Source organism: Numenius arquata, chromosome 12 (assembly GCF_964106895.1).
Source record: "Numenius arquata chromosome 12, bNumArq3.hap1.1, whole genome shotgun sequence".
In the NCBI taxonomy this organism is placed as follows: domain Eukaryota; kingdom Metazoa; phylum Chordata; class Aves; order Charadriiformes; family Scolopacidae; genus Numenius; species Numenius arquata.
Genome location: NC_133587.1, coordinates 105,453 through 126,407, shown reverse-complemented (window position 1 = coordinate 126,407; position 20,955 = coordinate 105,453). Strand labels below are relative to the sequence as shown.

Below are 20,955 nucleotides of genomic sequence, written 5' to 3'. Positions count from 1 at the left end.
TCGTTAGGATGAATTATGCCAGCTCATGGCTCCAAGGCCTCGAGCAAGGGACATGAGGCACTGAGATGCTGCTGGTTTTGTACCCGGCGGTGGGGACATCCAGCACACTGCAACTGGGAGGGCTTTGGGACATCCCATCTGCATTTTAGCTTGAAAACACACTGCTCTGTAGATTGTTTTTAAAGATCCCTCCTAGAGACTCTTCTGTGGCACTGAAAAGGTGAATTAACAAGTTTTTTAATTAAGTAGCTGGGCTCAAAGCATGCAGGGCCCAGGTAGGCATGCGTGAGAGCTTTATTGGGGAAGGATGCAGTGGTGTTCTTGCCGTCTCAGACACATTAGTTCTTCTTGAGCTCAATTATATGATACTTCTGGAGGTAAAGTTTGTCTCGCTCTCTTGCAGCGGAGTTGGAGTTTGTACAGATAATCATAATCGTGGTGGTGATGATGGTGATGGTGGTGGTGATCACGTGTCTGCTGAACCACTACAAACTCTCTGCGCGATCCTTCATCAGCCGGCACAGCCAGGGGAGGCGGAGAGATGAGAACCTCTCATCGGTAAGTCACCCCCTGCTCTCTCAACCCACGTCATCCTGCGCTGTTTGCCAAATGATGTGACACTGGGGAAATGTTAGAGCCAAAGGCATTTGTTTGTGTTGAGTTTGCTCATGTGCCACTTGGCAGTGCATGAAGAGACACCCTCCAGGTTGGGTCTTGGCATCGTCTTCTGTCTCTCAGTTATTGGAGAGGGTGTCCTTTTAGGGATGCCTCTGGCTCTTTAGGGTGCTGTATGTTGTAATATATGGAGAGCCCTGCCTTTGCCCTGAACTTTGCAATTCAGACTTTACATTAGTAAAGTAGTTGCACAAGGCTGTTCTCAGCGTGTCCTGTTCCTGAAACCACCACGTACCCTCAGCTGATTGGGGTGCGTATGCCTTGCCTTTAACAGCCCCAAGCTATTGAGTCCTTGGTGGCTCCAGTTGGAGAGTCTCAAGCGACTGTATAAAAACTGAACTGCCTGCCTTGAGAAGAATAGGAAATCCTGAAAGACTTTCTCCAGTCTTCACCAGTGGTGCTGCTATTGCTGTGGTGGAGGGGATCAGAAAACCCTTGTAAATTAGATAAGCAGAAATATCTCCAAGGGGATGCTCGAGGGGTTCCCTGTGTAACCCAGGCTCCCTGCTTCGTAAAAGCCCGAGCAGACACATGTTAATTGTACCTCTGATGGGGACTCAAGGGGCAACCTCTCCAGCCTCCAGGCAGGTGTTGGTTTATGCCATTTGCTCAAATGCAGCAGCTCAGAAAGACTTATAAGAACCTGTAGAGGAAAGACTTCACATTTTCTTGGAGGGTGAGCACGTACTATTCACCACTGCCTACATGGCTCTGTCTTCAGTGCAGGGGTATCTTGTACTGATACTTTTTTTTTTTTTTTTTTAGCGTTCCCCCTAAAGGATCTTAAAGCTCTTTAAATGGTAGGGCTTCCTCAAGGTCACTGCTTCACACTTTCCCCTCTGCAGGATTCCAGGGCTGTCTGAGCACACCAGGGCTGGCTTGTGGTCAGTGTGGGGCTGTGCTCTCTTGTCAAATCCATGCTCGCTTCAAAAAAGATCAAGTACTGGGATTGCTTCCTTTTTTCCTTTTTTTTTTCTTCTATTTTTTCTTTTCTCTTTCTTTTTTTTTTTTTTTTTTTTTTTTAGAGGTATCTGACATCTTTTGTTCAGTAAGTCTTTGGTACAGGGCTGTTGAAGGCTGTCCAGCCAGCAGATGCCCAGGCACGGGCTGTCCCTCTGCTCTGTAGCTGCTTTTTGTCACACATTACGTACAGCAGAAGAAGGTCCCTTACTGATGCTTGGTGTTGAGGAGGCTGCCCCATGGGAAGGGGAGCTGTGCAAACCCCGAGCTTGATTAAACCACATTGTGTTTTGTGGGTTGTGGAGCGCATCCCCGGAGGGTACAGGGTGAGCTTAGCTCATGGCCATTCATCGGTGCTGTGCCACAGGATCCGGGTGCTGGGGGCATGCAATCCTGTGTTCAATCAGATGGGCAAGCGCTGAGGGTGGGCAGAGGCTGCGCTGAACTGGATACAGGTTTATATAATCCATTAAACTTGTGCTGAACTGGTGTTGGGCTTTTTAAATCCCAAACTTCATTTTGCTGTCATGGCTGCAGACAGGCACCAGAGCTGCCTACACACTTTTCATCTTTTGAAATATTAAAGTAGTTCATCCCATGGTCAGGATACTGCTAGGTCTCCTGGAGTTGTCCTTTTTTGTTGTTGTAGCTCAAAAATTACAACTGAAGGGGAAATTAATTTCCCTGAAGGTTGGGTTTTTTTAATGCAGTTTTTGCTAGCAAGGAATTTTTGTATTACATCATGTGTTTTTTCCATCACCATTCTTGCTGTACTTAAACTGTCTCCTTATAGCAAGTAGCTTTATTTTTCTAGAACTTAGAATATTTAAGAAATGCTACTAAAAACTTTGTTGCAATAAGAATGGCACTATTCCTGCACCTTTGGAACACTGATATCCCACTCCCCCAAGACAAAGTGGTTTAAATGCAGTTTCCATGCATATCTTCGTCCCCCAAAATGGAAAATACAGGTCCTCCTGAAGGCTCAAAGACTTCATCTGCACCATGCAGCTTTACAGAAAAAATTCTCTGACATTACTAAAACAAGCAGTTCTATAAAAGTTGAATATTGATCTCTAAAAAGAAATTAAAAAGTAATTTTAGGTTCTGCAGTGAGTCCTGGAATACTTGTGGAGGCTTTTACAGCCATATTGCTCAACAGACAGCAGAATCTCAGCTTTCATTTCGGAAAACTATAGCTTCCTAGAATTCATCTCGATGGCTGAGTCAAGTCCTAAGTATTCTGAAAATCAGAGGTGAGTGAGGAGAGCCCTGAGCCCCCTGATTGTCTTTGTGGCCTCCTCTGGCCCTGCTCTGACAGGTCCATGTCCTTCTGATGTTGGTGGCCCCAGAGCTGGAGGCCCAGAGTGGAGCAGAGGAGCAGAATCCTCCCGCCCCCTGCTGGCCACGCTTCTTTTGATACAGCCCAGGATGCAGGGGGCTTTCTGGGCTGCCAGCATTCATTGCCAGCTGACGTTGAGCTTCTCATCCACCAACACCCCCAAGTCCTTCCTTTCAGGGCAGCTCTAATACATTCTCTGCCCAGCCTGGATTTGTGCTTGTAATGGACCTGACCCACATGCAGGACCTTGCACTTGGCCTGGTTGAACTTTATTCTCTCTCTACAGGTCCTCTTTTAATGGTGTTTCTACTGGTTTGCTACTCTTGCATCCTCTTGTTGCCTGGAGCATCATTCCTGGACCTCATCTGTACAAATAGATGAGTTAATGTGTGAGCCCCCTGAATGCTTAGGTGGGATATTAGGTGCAGGCTTTGGGTGAGGGGGCTCTTAGGGGCAGGGGGTGTTTTGGTTGCAGCAGCTTGGGTAGGGGTGTGTGGGTGCCCAATGCCTGCCATGGCGTGCAGCCCCAGCTGAGCTTGGCGATGCTCCGCGCCCCGGAGAGTGCCGGGCTGCATCCGCCCTCGCAGGAGCTGGCTGGCATCGCTCCCGGGAGAGGGGGAGCAGATGGGATATTGCTGTGGCACTGCCCACTGCCAAGTCAAATATAAAACATCTAGCAGAAGGCAGCGGGGTACTCGCTGCTCAGGAAGTCTGCCACAGGGGCATGGCACAGTAAACATGATTTTTCGAGTGCTTCCTGCTCCTGCCTGCTGCTTTGACGCCCTTCAGGATGAGGTGAAGGGATGAAAACCCTCCCCGTAGCCTTGGTGTCAGCACCGTGGCCAAGCAGGGGGTTTGAGGCAAGGATTTGATCTGTGGCAGGTGCAGTTCCTCTTGGGTCTTTTGGCTGCTGGGGGAATTTGCCTGTAGACTATCCCTGCAGGCAAGAAATACAAGTAAAATGGACCAGACTAAACAGTTGATGCCTGTGTAAACAGTTGCAGTGTGAAGTCTCAAGGTCTGTATAAAACATGGTGTTATATTGCTTAGGAACGGTTATGCAGCATGTGGCTCAACCAGCCTGTACATCAGCTGTAGCACTCAGCATCTCCTTGGAGCAGAGGTTCTGGGCCATCTCATTTCCATATAAATCACTGTTTTCCTTGCACTGGCAACAGGACTGCCTTGAGGTTTATGTGCAGAGCTGAGCTTCAAAAACAGGAAGCTAATGGGATTCTCTCCATATCTGATACTACATGCGATGCCACAAGAGAAAATATATTCCAAAGTTGGGGAAAATAAGAAAAAGGGAAGGGGAGGATCTAATGGGTGGCTCTGCCCACAGAGGCACCCCCGTTCTGTGTGCTCTCCGAGGTGCGTCTGGGGGGAGCAGAGGTGCTGCTCAGCTGCTTACCAGGATGGCCACAAAGGTCTGCAGCAGCATTGGCCTTGCATGCTGCAGCCTGGTATGAGGCCAGATGTGCTTCACAGCTGGAGGAGGTCCAGGAGCACCAGGCAAAATCCCTTCTGACTTTATCAGCGAAGGTGTCTGTGGTGCTGTGGTACCACTGCAGCTTTTTACAGGCTTTCACCAGGGCACGGACTGTCTGGACCGGCACTGCTGTTGCTATAGAAATAGGTATTTTCATACTAGGAAAGCTTGTGGTTTGCTCACCTGAGAGCCCTGCTGCATAGGCTGGGCCCAAGAATGGCCTTTGGATGGAACACATTAAAAGGAAAAAGAAACACCCTTGGCATATTTTTTTTTTTTCCCCACTGATGGTAAATACTTCTGCCTATGCCTGACTTGCTAGTGCCAGAACTGGATACTCACCTGCAGGGAACTGAGAAGTGCCAACTATTCCAGGTTATAATTATGAGCCTTCTGGCTTGTTTTCCTCTGGCCCTGCCTGCCAGAGGGATGTTGCCGTATGTGAATATCAGTGATATTTAAATATTTTAGTTCTTAAGGCTAAAGTGTCTGGGGTGAACTGTGTAGGCTCAGAGTATCACCAGCAAATGGGAAGAACCTTTGTTTTGATCATGAATTGTAAACTAACCTCATGGTTTGGGGGAAACTGGCTTGTGGCTTTCTCATGCCTGGGGTTGTTGGCACCTGGGTTTGGATTGCAGGATCAGGGTGATGTGATGCTTGCAGTGTAAGAAAGCCTCCAGACCACAGTTCCTCAATCTAATCAAAGTTTAGTCCTCAGTTTAATCAAAGACCACTTATCCTTTCGAGGGAAAAATACTCTAGAACCATCCTGTTGCTACAGATTTCTATTTTTTTTTTTTTAGCCAAATCAAAATTAGGCTTAACATTTGGTTATTCACTTATCTTTATTTTCCCTTGATTGTGTGCATCAGAATGTGGGTGTGAGGTTTTTCTTTTTTTTTTTTTTCTCTTTTTTTTTATTAAAAATCTTGTCATTATTTTGCGGAGCATTTTCTGATGTCTTGTGAATCACCCACGGCTCGTGGATCACAAATTGAAAAATACTCCTCTGGCATGTTGGAACCAAGGAGAGCAACATGCTGGGTGCGTGTGGGTGGGAGGGGGGGGAAGTCTGCAAATGTGAGAGCGTTGTTTGCTGGTGTCATTCTCATCATTCATTCTGCAAGCGATCTATTAAATAGAAATGGAGATGAAAATTGAGGGAAATTTTAATTAGAAGTGTTGGTTTTGGTGGTAATATACTAATACCCTTAGCATATCCCCATATGATACCCCCACTAGAGTGAGCTGTCTGCTGTGTGCCCTGCGCTGCTGCTGCCGGGACAGGGACGTGTTGACTGTTGGCGGCAGCATTTTACCCAGGCTCAGGTGTGGGTGAAACGGGCACCAGCAGTTTGCAGGAGCGGAGCCCCCACTGCTGTAGGACTCACTCTGAGCTCTCTTCTCCTTTCCCATGCAGGAGGGGAGCCTGTGGCCTTCAGAGAGCACTGTGTCGGGGACTGGAATAGCAGAGGTGAGGGTGACGCCGGGTACGGGTGCCTCTCCCACTCTGCTGGGCTGCAGCATCTCACACTTCTCTCCTCTTCTACCTTCCAGCAGCAGATCTACACCCCAAGACCCAGCGACCGCCTGGCAGTGCCGTCCTTCCTGCAGAGGGACCGCTTCAACAGGTTCCAGCCCACCTACCCCTACATGCAGCACGAGATCGACCTGCCGCCCACCATCTCACTGTCAGATGGCGAGGAGCCCCCCCCGTACCAAGGACCCTGCACGCTGCAGCTGCGGGACCCCGAGCAGCAGATGGAGCTCAACAGGGAGTCAGTCCGGGCCCCCCCCAACAGAACCATCTTCGACAGTGACTTGATAGATAACTCTGTGTATGGGGGGCCATGCCCCCCCAGCAGTAACTCTGGGATCAGTGCCACCTGCTATGGCAGCAATGGTAGGATGGAGGGACCGCCGCCGACGTACAGCGAGGTGATAGGGCACTACCCCGGGTCAACGTTTTACCAGCACCAGCAGAACAACAACGGGGTGCCCTCTCTCTTGGAGGGCAGCAGACTCCATCACTCACAAATCAATGGCCTTGAGAGCACAACCGCCTGGAACAAAGAGAAACAAAAAGGGCACCCCTTTTAAAAAAAAAAATAAAAAAAGGAAAAAGGAAAAAAAAAGAAATAAGCAGGAAAGTAAATGCAACACTCTGCACTTCTCGGTAAAAGAAAAAGGAGAGAGTGAGTGAGTTGAGGAAGATGAGCAAAGGAAGAAAAAAAAAAAGCCCTTCCCCATCTCTCCATGTATAAATATTTACTTGTTATGTCTGGTCTGAATGCACAAGCCTACCAAGCTTGCAAAAACATTTCTTGAGCTGTGTCTAGACGTTTAAAAAGGAAAAAAAAAAAAAACAAACCCAACTGTAGTCCATTTTTGTTTGTTTGTTTCTAGTTGAGCTGTGTGAATGCTTTTTTTTTTGTTTATTTCACTTATCTTTAAAGACAAAATATTTGCACAAAAACATTTTGTTTAAAGATCTGCAATATAAATATATAAATATATATGAAAAATAAGAGAAAGTGTATGTGTAAGGAGCAGGAGTATTTTTGTATTAGAAGAGGCCTATTCAAAAAAAAAAAGTTGTTTTCTGAACTAGAAGAAAAATGGCAATTTTTTGAGTGCCAACTCAAAAAGCGTGTATTACATTGTAAAAAAACAAACAAAACGACAAAAAAAAAACAAACAAAAAAAAACCAACAAAAAATCAAAGCAGGGGTTTAGAGTTATTTATATAAATGTTGAAATTTTGCACTATTTTTTAATATAAATATGTCAGTGCTTGTGTTGGTCAAAGCCTCTATCATGTCTACCATGTACCTGTTAAGGGACATATGTTGAAGTAAAGAACAAAGTAGCTGGAAGGCAGTGGAAAAATCCTGAAGTGGAGATGCCAGCCCTGGGAGAAGCGGTGAGCGAGACTGCATCTTATGCAATTCCTTAATTTCCAGAATCCTTGCATGTAGTTGCTGACAGTCACGGCTTTATACATTCCCTACAAAGGAAGAGGAGTTGGTGTGTATTTGTATGTTATCAGGTAGGATTGTAGGAGTAAAAAGGTAAAATGAAAACTCCCTGTTTCTGAGAGTCAGTAAAGGCTGAAGCAGACAAAAATTACTTGATTTTTTTTTTTTTTTTTTTTTCTGGACAACCTCTAACTTTTTGGAGGGGGGTGGTGGGATTGAGAATAAACTTCTGTGTCTGAAGGAACAAAGTGTTTTTTGGTTCATTTCTTTTAATGTTCAACTGAAGGGCCCTATTTGGAGTTAAGCAGTGATTGTGGAAGTTCATCTGAGTAAATGGTAGTGTACTCACTGGCTGCCTTTCAGCAGGGGTTTAAATATCTCATTGAAAGTATGAGCTGAAAAGTGTGGTGGTGGTGAAAGTAATTTTCATTTTGTATTAACCTCCCAAACCTTTATTTGGGATAAATGAGCGCAGCCATGTCTCACAGCTCCACCATCCCCAGGGCTGCCTCTAGTCATCGCTATTTTTTACTTTATTATCCTATCTAAAGGGGCATCAGATATAGTAGGTGGAAATGAATCTGCTCCTGTGATATATTAATTAAAGTCTAAAGAAATACACTTAACACTTTAGAAGCAAACCCCCTTTACTTCTTCTAAAATTGTCCTCATCCACGGCAGCATGGTCCCACCTGCCCTCCTGCCTGCCGGGCATTCTGTGACTTCATTTTATCTTGGTTTTGGAAGCATTTTGTCTTACTATGCTATTGTTTACATTTTTATATTGTGCAGGTGTCTGGTAGGTGTTTTACCCTCACAGTGAATTTGTATGTGACGGAGTGAGCAAGTGAGGAACCTGAGTGCGAGAGAAAGCAAAAGGAAAAGAACCTGTTCTGGGTCCCGTCTGCCCCGGCTGGGAGAGCATCTTTCTGAGCGTGAGGAAGGGTCGGTAGGGTAACCACAGAGAGCAATGATTTTACAAGGAGTTGTTTAATTTTTTGCAGGATGCTATCTAGTAGAGTGACATAAATGAAAGATATAAAGGCAATAACTTATTTTTAAGCAACTTTTCTATTACTTGAAAAAAAACCCGCCATGAGAACGGTTTTGAAGTTCTGACCATTTGAAAAATATTAATATATATTTTAAAGATGATACTGAATAGCTGAACTCGAAGTTGGGGGTTTTTTTTGCTTTTTTAATTTTGCCTAGAAATAGTGCAGTACCTTCTCAATATTTCAAATTGTTTTTCCGTAGCTCTTGAAATCTTCATAGCTTTACAGTCATGTAAGCTAAATTTTAATGACCTAAAAAAAAAAGCCACAAAAAAAAAGTAATGCAAAGGAACAAATATAGTTTGTCATGAAAGGTACAAAACTGATGAATTTATAAGAGTTTTTAAAATGTATCTTTCCTTTATGTAACATGTCTATTTAGTGCCTTATTAAAGAAACAGTAACCCTCCCTTTGTGGAGAGGGGAAAAACAAAGTCATCATTAGTGTCACAAGTAACCAGTGTCTGGTCTCTTGCTCCTTTGGACCTTGCATTCAGTGTTCTGGTCCTCCCTTTCCCAGCAGCACTCCCCGGAGCATCCCAGTGAGCCCCTGCTGGCGGCTCCCTCTCTGCTGTCTCCCGCTGTTCCTGGGGGAATTCCAGCTCATTGATGCACATTGCCCTACTGGGGAGGGGGAGGTGGGGGGCAGGAAACTATGGTGGATATTGTAAATGAGATACCAACCAAAAGAGATATAATATCTACTGCCCTCTTGAGCCAAAACATGTGAATAGTGTTGTTGGGGTTAGGGTTTTTTTGGGGCTGTGGGTGGTGATAGGGTGTTCTGGGATCTGAACTCGTTTGTTTGCTACAAAAAAAAACCTGGTTACCTCAGCAGGTTTTGGGTGGATATATGCATCACGTTTAAAACTGAGCAGTGAATAAGGAGGTGTTGTGGGGACTGGAGGTTGTTAAGTAACGGGATTGTCTTGTCATATGGTATTACCTGGCCACCAAACCCCATAGAGAGGTCAGGAGATAGGTAGGGTCTGGAAAGGCACAGAGCGGTAGTGGGAGAGGGTCTAAAAATGCAGTGCCATTAAACCTAGCTCTCATGGTTTGAAGTTCTCAAAATTTCAACCAATTCTCTGGGTTTTTTCCTATTTTTTTTCTCTCTCCCCTCAGTCTGTTCCCAGTGTGAGGTTTTATTTCTCAAACAATCACCGCAAGCATCTGCAGTGAAGTGACCAGTTTGTTGAATTCCTGGGTCCAGTTTCATTTACCTCTTTCTCTAGTTTGGTGAATTTAATGAGTGTGAAATGGGGTGGCTCATCAACACCAAATTTCTATTGCAAATGATGCCTTTCAGTCCACGCCATGCACAAACAAAAACCAAGCTGCCATCTTCCCTGATGCCTGTGCAGGTGCCTGGGGAGCAGCTGCAGCCTTGGTGGGGGGAGCCCTGGGTCCCAGACAGTGGGTGTAACTCAAGTCCACCTCAACAGAGGCAAGTTATCACCTTTTGTCTTTCTTCTGTCCATCCCTCTGCTTTGCAGTCCCGAGAACTGTGTATTTCAAGTGCAGATACCAGATCTGGGGCCCAGATCAACTCAAGTTCTGAATGGGTGTTTAGAAATAATGGTCTGTTCTTTTTTATTATTATTATTATTGTTGTTGTCGTCATTATTATTATTACTACTATTTAATGTTACTTTTTGCCTTGGGGTCCATTTCTTCCTAATTCCCACGTCCCATATTGCCACCAAGGCAAAGAACTTGCTTTGCACACCCTTGCTGGTGTCTCTCTCTATTCATTTCCTTCTGGCCTTCATGCAGCTCAGGAGAGAACTGTGCTAGAAGCTGGACCACAGTCCTGCTCTGGAGAAGTCTCTGGCATCTTGCAGCTGCCAGCAGAGAGATTCAGGCCCCTTAAGAATGAAGAAGCAAGGCATTGCTAATGCTTAGCAGCAACCTCTTGCCCTAGCCTGCCTTTTTGCTCGAAGTTTTAAGAGTCACGTTAGCTTTAAAAGGGGTTGTTAATCCCACAGAGTTTCTTACCTTACAGTATGGCAAACAGCATCCTTAAATTGCCCCCAAATCTTAATGGCCTGGAATGGGAACGTGGCTTTGTCGATCAGGATGGGTTTCGTTTGGGGCTGACACTGGTACAACTTATGTTCCCTTCACAACCCTTGATTTCACTGGTTTGAAGATTCAGCTTTACTAATCTAGTGCGTTGTTTCCATAAGTGTTTCAAAATTAATTCTATCATCTTAAGTGGGGGGATAAGGAAATCCAATTGCTTTCTGGAGAATCACCCTTTTGTATAAAATTGCACTAACTGCTATCATGAAAATTAAAGAAATAAAAGCCCAACATTTTTACTAAGGATCAGGAAAAGACTAAATCCAGATGTGTAGTATTAATAGTGCCAGGCAGAACAGAATGCATTTTTAATCTCTTCTGTCTCTGTATCGCTCAGAGATTTTTCTATATACAACACAAAGCTACAAAAAAAGCAAAAAGAAATTTTCCAGAAACCGCATTTCGAATTTTTGCTGTACTATAGAAGCTCATGAAGGACAACATTAAAGTCCTAATTTGCCTGCCTTATAGACACATTTCATTGTATTAATATTTTCTTAAACTTCCAGTTGCATTGCTTTGGCTTTGGAGTTTGTTATAGGCAGTCCTGTATCCCGAATTCTGTTCAAGTTTAAAGTTATGTAAACTATTGACAGCACATGCAATGCAGTACTTATCTATATTTTGCTGGTTTAGTATGAATATGTACTCTGATGCCAATTTACAAAAATCTGTTGTAAATGCTTATTGTGTAACAGTAACCAATAGTGGCAATTATATGTCATTCTAAAAGCTGCAATACTTATACAATAAATTTTACAATACTTTGGAAAATTTGCCTTCACCTTTTGCTTTGTTACCCAAAAATCAGGGTTTGTCAACACAATGTAATTTCAAAAGCTCTTCCCTATTTTCTTTTCAAATATTGGAAAAATCAGTATTCTCAGTTTTTGATATTTGTGTGGTTTCCTCCTTTCCTTGTTAAGTAGCCTTCTGAATAACAGGCCAACCTCTGTATTGCCACAACGTGTTTTTTCCTGTGAAGCTGTAGCTGGTTCCTGGTGTATTTGCATGCTCGGTCCATGTGTGCACATGTGTGCATGTACAATTCTGTTTTCTTTTGAGTAGATCAGGTGTCGCAGCTTTAATCCCAGAAGAAGCATTCCTGGTTTGCACCAGTATGACCAACACTTGCGATTCTGCCTTTCAACTGAAAAACATCACCGATGGTCAGAAGGTCTTAACTTGAATAACCGTCAATCAACAAGAACTGTGTAGATTGACTTAGATCCTAAGCACAGATAATTTGTGTGACTTTCCTTTCTGAGACTGTGGTCAAATTGCAGTGATCACATTAAAATGATTGAAAACTTAACTGTTGGCAGGGGGTTTTCTTTTTGTGTTTCCAAAGGATGCCCTGTAGATTCACCCAGACCTTGGAGTCCCTCTTGAGGCTAAGCAGTGTGCAGTAATTAATCCCTGGGCTTTGCCTGAAGACTGCCTGCTCTGCCTGAGCCCTCCGTCTCCCCAGCCCTTCTCTCTGGCTGATCGCAAACCTCCATTTAAGGTGGCAGCATTTCTGAAAGTGCCCCCCGGCTTTTACAAGTGGCCTCTCTGGCTGGTTTGGATGGGCAAGTTCTGGACGCTTGGATTTGATGTGGGGGACCCGTGAGCACAAGGAGCTCCTGTGGACTTCAGTGGGACGCCTGGATGCTTTGCACGGTTAGCTACTCGCAACGCAGCCCCAAGCTGACGGGCAGTTGGGAAAATATCACTAGTAATGACTGAAAGCAGCTTAATTGCAGCCCAGGAAGGAGAACCCCAGATCCAGCCCGCTGGCTCTGATCCTGGAACTGTGTCACTCACCTCCTGATTGCGGTTTATTTTGTGGGATTCCTGGTGTCCTCTGTGCATTGCTGCTGGAAAGACCATCTGGGGTGATACAGTACCAGAAAGCAGCTGCCCTGGGTTGGAATACTTTAATTTTTCCCCATGGCAAGCGATTGGCTGCTTTTAACGCCATGCCATTGCCTGGCTCATTGGTGGGGCTCTTCTGGCTTCAGGGAACTCTTGCCAGTCACTGGCCCCAGGGCCTAATGTGCCAAATAGCCAACCAAGTCTGGTTTGGAGCCCTTCTGCCATTAGACCCAAATTACTCAACAAACTCTGGTGTCAGCAGCTGTAATGTGGCTGGGGGGGTGTTTGGCAGGACACTATCCCCATCTGCTCTCAGGGCCCCAGTGAGCGGTGGGGCTTCAAGCCTGTTGCTGTCCCCATGCCCCAAAGGAAGCAGAGGTTCCCAAGGAGCTGGGTTGCTGCTTGGAGCATGAGTGGGTTGCCATGCAGGCGAGGTTCACAACCAGCACTATGGGTTAAATTGCGCTCATTGCCATTTTAGGCCTGTAGGACACTGGCCCCAGCAGTCTGGGCTCGGGGATGAATTGGGAGTGATAATTTGGAGGTGCAAGTGGGCTTCTCAAGGCACCACAGAGCACTTGAGATGATGTATTGGAAGGCCTGAGAATGTGCCGTATGCAGTACTGCTCCATGCTGCCAGCATTCAATGCCTTCCAGTCCATTTCCAAACCAGCTGTTAGCCAGGAAGCCTTTTTTTCCTCTAAATCATATTTTAAATGAGCAGAACCCTGCTGGCTTCATTTTAGCATCTGACCAAATTTCACATGACTCTTTGGAGCTAAAACTTTTAACCCATTTGGAATCAAGAGTGATGGTTTTGTCCCACAGCTGAGCTTGTCAGGGCTGGATTTCTTGTTTCCTTTAGGTGTGGTTCCTCAGCAGCTCCATCAGGCTTGCAGGGAGCCAGGGCCAACTGCTGGGGACTCTGCTATGGGCCAGCTTTTGTGAAGCAAAATCTGCATTTCAGTCTGAGTGTGTGGACCAAAAGAAGTGACTCCATTGTTGCGTGCATTTGAGCAGGTAATGAAGATGTGAGTTTTCTTTTCATTGCAATCTTCATTAGTCCTGCTCCTGCATCAGCTGCTATGTGCAGCTGGGATTAGCCCTCGATACGATGGGAGCTCCACAGGAGCTGACACAGTTTGCGGAAACCAAGGCCCCATCCTGAAAAGATGTCTCATTTTATGCACTGTGAATAACACAGATAAAAATTCAAATGTCTTCCTCGGTGCATAATACTGCAGATGGGAGTCTTGTGGGATGGGGGCTGGCAGGAAGAAAGGTGAAAACCTGTGGTGGGGAGTTGATTTGCTGATGAAGGTGATGCTGTGGGCTGCAAGGGGCAGCGCAGCCCAGGCAGGAAGAGAAGCTCGGTGACTATGGCAGGATGCTGATGGCCCCAGCATTGGCTCGAGCCGCTCCAAACCCACTTTCCTGTCCCACGTGCAAAGCAGCACCAAAATGCTACATTTCTGAGAGGGGGGCAGTGCCTCTGCCCCAGCCTCAGGATCACAAGTACCCAAGTGGGAAACACCCACCTTGTTCCAGGAGTGGCGAGGCAAGGGAAAGGGCAGGGTTTGGTTTGACTGACTGTTTCAAAATGACATTTTTAGGTTTTGGATTCATGGCTGAAATAAATCTTCCCACAGAAAACTGGAACACAGCTGAAACAACATTTTCCAAAGGGAAATTTTTTAAATGAAAAAAAAAAAAAACAAGTTCAACCAGCACAGTGCGTGGGAATGGACAGAGAAATATTGTTACTAAGCTACCTTTCTGCAGCTAATGAGGTGATCTGGGACACTGCAGCACAGTTGATTAGCAAAAGATTATTTTTAACCCTTTTTCTTTCTTTTTTTTTTTTTCTCTTTTTGCAACTCAGTGGAAGAAACAATTTTGTGACTTTTGGAAACCACAAGTGGCAAAGCCTTTGCTTTTAAACAGATTTATCTGCTGCAAATTGAACAGGACTTAAGAAATCAGATTCAGCTTTCCCCTGTGCTTCCAGCATCAAAACCCTTTTTGCAGCTCTTCTGGCCCTCCCTGGCTGCGCTCACGGGAAGGTGTAAATTCCAACTTCAAAGTATCTGAACTTCACAGCAGGTTTCCGTGCCCCGCCCCCCCCCCCCCCCCCCCCACTTTTTGTCTCTGTATTTTATCTGCTTGTCCTAACCCAAACTCTTCGCTTCAGTCTGCCAGCACCTCTCTGCCATTGCCCTCCTCAGAAGCTGCATTAATCCCTGCTCCTGCCCCTTATGATTAATTTCTCATGCTGTCTCGGTGGTCTCTCACACCATGTTGCTGCCTGCGCCTGCGTTTAATCATTTAATCCAGTTTGTGCCCGGAGGCACAAGCAAGCAAACATTCCCCAGGGCTTCTTCCCCTCCAGTCCCAGTGCTCTGGGATGGTCCCTGCCAGTGATTCCCTCCCAGTGAAGATGAAGGAGATGGCTTGGGGTGCTTTGAGGTGCATAAGGTGTGAAACCTGGAGTCAGCCTCATCCTTTTTAAGCTGCTCAGGCTGCTTTTCCCTCGGATTGATTTATTGGAGGGCTTGTTTTTTTTCTCTACGCTGCTGGCCCTGAAGCCCCTGTGCAGGCTGAGACCTACCTCCCTGTCAAGGGAGGGAAAGCCTTGACCAGCGACAGAAACCCCTGAGTTTCTGTATTTCTGGCTGGAAATACAAATTCTCCCTCATGGCAAGTGTTTCAGTGATGGTTACACTGAGATGTATTAAGAAAGCAACGTGGTCTCACAGGAATCCTTGCTGTTGACTGTCCTGACTGTAACGGGAATTTACTCCAAACATTTGCTGCTACCCTTTTTTTTTTCTTTAAAAAAAGACTCTAGAAATTCCCACTGCTTTGATATAAAACAGGACTTTGTAACACTGCTAGTGTTACACTCTTAGCAAAAGCAAAAGACTGGACAGGAGAAAAGAGGAAATAATTCCTGCCTTGTGCTCCTAGACATGATCAGGCTAGAAAATCACTGCTCAAGATCCACTTCATCTAAGGTCTGATGGGGTCAAAACTGCTTCTCCTTCCCTCTTTCCCCTTCTCAGGAGCCCTGCAAACAGCTCACCCCTCTCCTTTGAACCCAGCGCAGGAAGAATCATGGTCTGTGCTCAGTGAGCAGGCAGGGCACTGGCCCAGTTGCAGGCTTTGATCCAGGTGGGCTCAATTCTGCCATGGCCCAGAAGGCAAATTTAAGCAGCTGCAGGGAGGTGATGGCTGGCTGTGGGGCTTTCCTCTGCTCTTTTGCTGAGTAAGAGCTAAAGGAGGTTTTGAAGAGAGTGTTTCCTGGTCTTCCTTTGCAGTTGCGTGATGTAGGACTGGGTTTTGGTTCAGCAATGCCCCAGTTTTCTGAAGCTGCCTGGGTGATGCGAAGGAAAGACAAATCCTCTGAAACAGCAGCCACTTCAGTGTTTACTCTTTTTGAGGGAAGACTGAGATACGTGATGTTTTTTTAGGGCACTCAGAAGTGGGCTTCAGGGTGTCCAGGAGCTGTGGGTGTGCTTTTCCTTCCTCTGTGGCTGAAAGCATGTTGACCACTGCAGCTCTTGGGCTTCCTCTCCAGCTGCCTCCCGTCCAGGGGATCCAGACCCACTGCTCTCTGCAAGAGCGGGCCTCACTGCTGCCAGAGAACATACCTTGCTGCTGATGGTGTTGCCCAGCAGGTCGGGTTCATGGCTGTACTCCTCCCCAGCTTCCTCCCAGGCTCTGCGTATGGAGAGCCTGTTGTCAGGTAAGATCAAAAGGTGCATAAATGAAATTTAGAGCGCTGGCTGACCAGACCGATGGCGCTGGATGAGGCAGAGGAGAGGTGACATGAAGCACTCCATGCAGTGTATTTGGAGTGGGTTTCACAATGCAGAAATGTGGAAGAGCGTTGACTGCTGGTCAGGAGTCATTAGTTGTCAGCGCTTGGTGGGTGTTTGTCCCCCTACCCTTGCACAGTCTTGATTCTTAGTTCACATGCACACGGTTGCCTTGAGATTGATTGTTAGCAGCTGCAATAAATCACAATCGCAGCAGCTAGCGGTGAGTTTTGGCTGCCAGTCAAAATGCAGCTCCTCAGAGGATTGAGAGTAAACTCTTGCAAAGGCAGGTAACCTGGACATTGAACAAGGAGATCAGAGTGGCTCGGTGAAGTTGCATTTGATTAAGAGAGTAACTCTGAAGTACAAAGCTATTGCTTTGGTGTTGATGTGCATTGCTAATAAGCAGCCTGGTTTTAAAAAAAGAGACTGGAGACTTAAGTATGAAGCACCCCTGCCACATTGCTCGCTGAACAACACTCTGCACAATGGCAAGCTGCTTTGCACCAGGCTCCCGTCTTCTTTCAGCCATGGCCTTGCTGTTGTTGAGGCATAAATGAAGAGGAAAAGGTAGCTTTTGCTGCATTGGAAGCTTGGCAGAGATGTCACATCTTGTTTCCCAATACTGCAGAAGCTACTGGGCTATTTCAAAAGACATCTAGGATGGATATACCTGATCCAGGGAGGGGAATGGCTGTGCTATCCTGGGGACCACAGCAGCTCTGCCGAGTTGCTCAGTATCAGGACATGGCAGTGGCTGCCAGTCCCAGGCAGTCATTGTAGTGTCATGGGTGGGTATCCTCAGTTTGTCACCTGTGTCCCCTTTGCGTTACCAACAGAGGATAGGCTGTGGCCACAGCTCCTGCTCTGATATTGTGGCGTTGAGTTAATATCTTCAGTGCCAAGTCCAGTCAGCTACCTTTTTGCAAGAGGTGTTTACAGCATGTTAATACTTAGGCCCATTAAGATGGGTAAGAATGAGGCATCCAAAACACTTTAGGAGCCCTAAAATAGTCACATAAGCATGCAGTCATGCAAGACCAACCCCTTCAAGGTACTTTGTGGTATTTGAGGAGAGTCTGTATAGGTCTGCGGTAGTCAGCAGAGCTGCTGTGAGTGAGAGGCTGGGTTTACCTCTTTGTGAGTGCACACCGATGGAAGATGATTACTCAGGGAAGCTTACTCAGGGAAGATGATTAGCTGTAAGCACACTTTAACTCCAGACAACTTACTAATGTGCTTGTCTATCACAGTGCACAAAGATTTTTATTTTTATTTTCTGAATCTCAAACCAAGGTTCCACAAGATTCAGATGAACAGAATCAGGTTAAAAAAACCTAAATGATGCACAACCCTGATAGTCTCCACTGCTTTCTTTTTCTCATCTCTATTTTTCTCGCCAGAGCTGCTGTTTACCTCTGCTCTGCTGAGCCAGTCTGTTGACTTTCTGTTCTGAGGAGGAAAGCTTGAGGTTCCCCAAGAGCCCTGGTGCCCTGGCTCCCTGTTGCCAGGGCACGGAGGAGCCAGAGCTAAATATAAGCCAGGGAGGGGAAAAAAGGGGGAGTGGGGGAGGGTGAGTGAGAGGATGTGTTTATTTCCCGCTGATCTCTGAGCCCTGTTATGTTTTATTGCTTTGCAAACAGGAGGTCTGGAAAGCTTTCTTTCCTCCTGTGCCAGTACAAAGTCAGCTGGGTGTATAATTCCTGCATGTGAAGGAAAAAATACTTAATATGACTAGACTTACTGTAATGTTATGAGTGGCATGAAACTGGAACTCTGTTTACCCTCTCTAGGCCAGGTTTTACTGTAACTGCCCCAATAAACTCTATCTGTATAAAAAGTTTCTGCAAATGTGCACAGTGCCTGGATGCACTTGCACCCTGCTGCTGAGAAAAGCTGTACAGAAGGTGACGCAGGCAGGTGCTTTACGTGCAATGGATCTTGAGGAAGGTGCAGCACCTTCAGTGCACTTGCTCTTCATGCACACATAAAGATGTGGTCACCGTTGCCTATAGCCTGGCAATGCTTCAAAGGAAACTTTCCATTTGGGGGTGTGTGGTGTTTGAGTAGCTGTGTCAGAGAACAAAGGGACAGTACCCAGGAATATAATTGAGACTCTTTGTGGTGTAGAAAAGCACAGTATGAAGGAAAGCTTTAAGAAAGTTGGTTAACTTTATGCTCAAGTTTACTCAGTTCATCCAATTTGTCAGAAGATGCCAAACTCCTTGGTGAGGTTTCTGCCCCAAATCAAGGTCTTCTCAGACTGTGTCATGAGCAAATGTAAATAGTTGTGAGTAGTTGCTGGTACCAATTGTGGGTTTGGAAAATGGGCTTTGTCTTTTCAAGTTTCGGTTTATGGAAGAAAGCATTGATTTTGCTTTCTTGCTCTGGCTTTCAGTGCCATGTGTGGGTAAAAGCACAGCCACAAGTTGCTGCTTTTGCATGTGATGCCCATGCATGGGGGTTTCTGACACCCCAGGAAACTATGCCCATCACTCGCTTTCTGCCTTGATCTTCAGCTTCTGGACTGACTTTAGGACTTGGGCAGGTGTCATCCAGCACAGTTCCATGTTGCTTTTAAAGAAAATCTGCATTATCAGTCCTACACAGAAAAACCCCAAACCCTCAGGGACTGCATCATGTTGTCGTCCATCCCCATGTGCTATCTGTGTGTGCATCTTCCTCTCTGCTTCTGGGTTCCCATTAACTGAGGACTTGCTCATGGCTTGAGGAACAAGGTTCTGCTGCAGAAACAGCCCAGTCCCCAGCCTTGTCCTTCAATGCATCTCAATGTCTTCATGGCAAATTGATAGGCAACACTTCCCACTGCTGTGACCCTTCATCTGCCTTTCCTGGAGACTCTGGTTTCTTCTCCAGGTTTGTCTGTGTCCTGGTTTGAGGTAAAATAGAACTAATTTTCTGTTCAGTAATTTCACCTTTTTAGCTGGGCCTCTTCTAATCAACTAAACTCTGAAATTAACAGCATATTGTTCAGAAACTGTTCGCTCTCATAGTGATAAGACCTGATTATACCAAGGAATGGTATGCAGAGAGGCCCTTGCTTATACTTATTGCTATAACAACAAAGGTCAGGTAAATTTGTTATTTGCCCCATTGGAGGGTTGGAAGCGGAAAAGCGTAGAGGGGTCACACCTGGAGGGAGGAGCGGACAGGACAGGTGACCCAAACCTGACCAACAGGGTATTCCATCCCATCTGCATCATGCTCAGTATAAAAGCTGAGGGATCAAAGGGTCAACGCTTCTTCCTTCAATGGCCAACGTCCAAGGAGGACCCTTTCTGTTCGCCCACCTTTGATCCCGATCCAAGAATTCCTGACTCCAGATCCGGAATCCAGCTCCTGTCCATCACTGAGTCCAGCCTGGGACTTTCCCCCGTGCCTGCTGGTGATGCGATCATCATCCTGGGAGCTTGATAGGGTTTTGTATATACTGTATACTTTTTTTTTTTCCCTTTTTTTCCTTTTCTTATTATTATTTCATTATTTTCATTAAAGTAGTTCAGTTTTTTCTAAACTCATAAATCTCTTTTATCTCTTCCCCTCCTCTCTTTTCCTTAGAGGGCAGAGGGAGGGGCCATCTGTCATTCTGATTGGTCAATCTGGTCAAAACCATGACAGTCTGAGATACAGGGTAGCAAGTATAGGAGTTGACTGGAATCAAAATTGCATTTCAATTGTAAACATTTGTCTAAAAATTAATGTTTCCCTCCAAACAATGCATTTGTAAACAAATTACTCTCACTAACTGATATTTTTCCCCCTCTGTGGAACAGGAGATGGACATGTAGAAAATCAACCATGCGTGATAGAAAATCCCCCTCCTTCAGCAGGTATCCACATAATCGCTCAACTGATGTGTTTGCTTGTTCTCTGGCAGTTATCACCTAGGAGTCACGTGGCTGTTTAAAGGGAGTTAATTTTTCTAAGGTTTGTTTCTTGAGCTGAATTACGTGTTGAAAGTCACTATAAACAGGCTTCCATGTTTAGTAAGTTTTCTTATATCCCAAATAAGTGTACCCATAGGGGGCTTGATATTGATGGCTTCCTCCTTTGGTTGGAAAGGTGTATTTGATGTCTTTGCACGTCTGAGATTGGTAATTCCACTTGTCTCAACATATAAAACAATTTTGAGCAACATACAAGGGCTTTTTAGCAGCTGACTCCTCTGCAGTGTAGATACCCTGCTTGAAAGCCCTTGTCTCTGCTGTGCCAAACCCACTTGCAAACTGGGCTGCAGATTGTGCTGACAGCTGTCCAGTGTCCCAGGCTACATGTGGGATGGATCTACTTCTCGTAAGTGTATGGCATCAGTTTACCGTGTACCATGATGGTACCAGTCAGCCTTGCTTCATACAGCTTTCTTACCACACACCTTCAGTAACAACCCATGATGGGTCCCAGCAGTTGTTTAGTATGTTACAGTAGTTTCCCTGTTTTGCTTTGACGTCTCTTAGTATCAGCCTGAACAGACAAAAGTAATCAAGGCTTGTTCAAAAGTAATTTTGTAGCACTTCTCTTGAAGAGGAGGTAATCTGTGGTGGGGTTTTTCTTGATAATAAAGCTGCATAACAAAGGATTTCATCATTCCCACAATACTGAATGTAATGTGCTTGCAATAATTAATGCCACTACTAATGGCAGATTAGAATTTTGCCTTAATTATACCATT

General features: G+C 45.6%; 1 protein-coding gene across 4 annotated transcripts in view; it reads left to right on the top strand.

Moving 5' to 3' along the window:
* The window catches only part of PMEPA1 (prostate transmembrane protein, androgen induced 1), a 54,458-nt gene extending 42,561 nt beyond the window's left edge, over nucleotides 1-11,897 (top strand). For 2 of the 4 annotated variants that reach the window (XM_074157002.1, XM_074157000.1), the window contains 3 exons: nucleotides 404-558; nucleotides 5,893-5,946; nucleotides 6,030-11,897. In XM_074157002.1, coding sequence (XP_074013103.1) covers nucleotides 404-558; nucleotides 5,893-5,946; nucleotides 6,030-6,572 — 752 coding nt within the window. In that variant the 3' untranslated portion in view covers nucleotides 6,573-11,897. Of the gene's footprint in view, nucleotides 1-383; nucleotides 559-5,892; nucleotides 5,947-6,029 lie in introns of all 4 variants that reach the window. The other 2 variants (XM_074157003.1, XM_074157001.1) reach the window with 2 other exon arrangements.
* The last annotated feature ends 9,058 nt before the right edge of the window (nucleotides 11,898-20,955 follow it).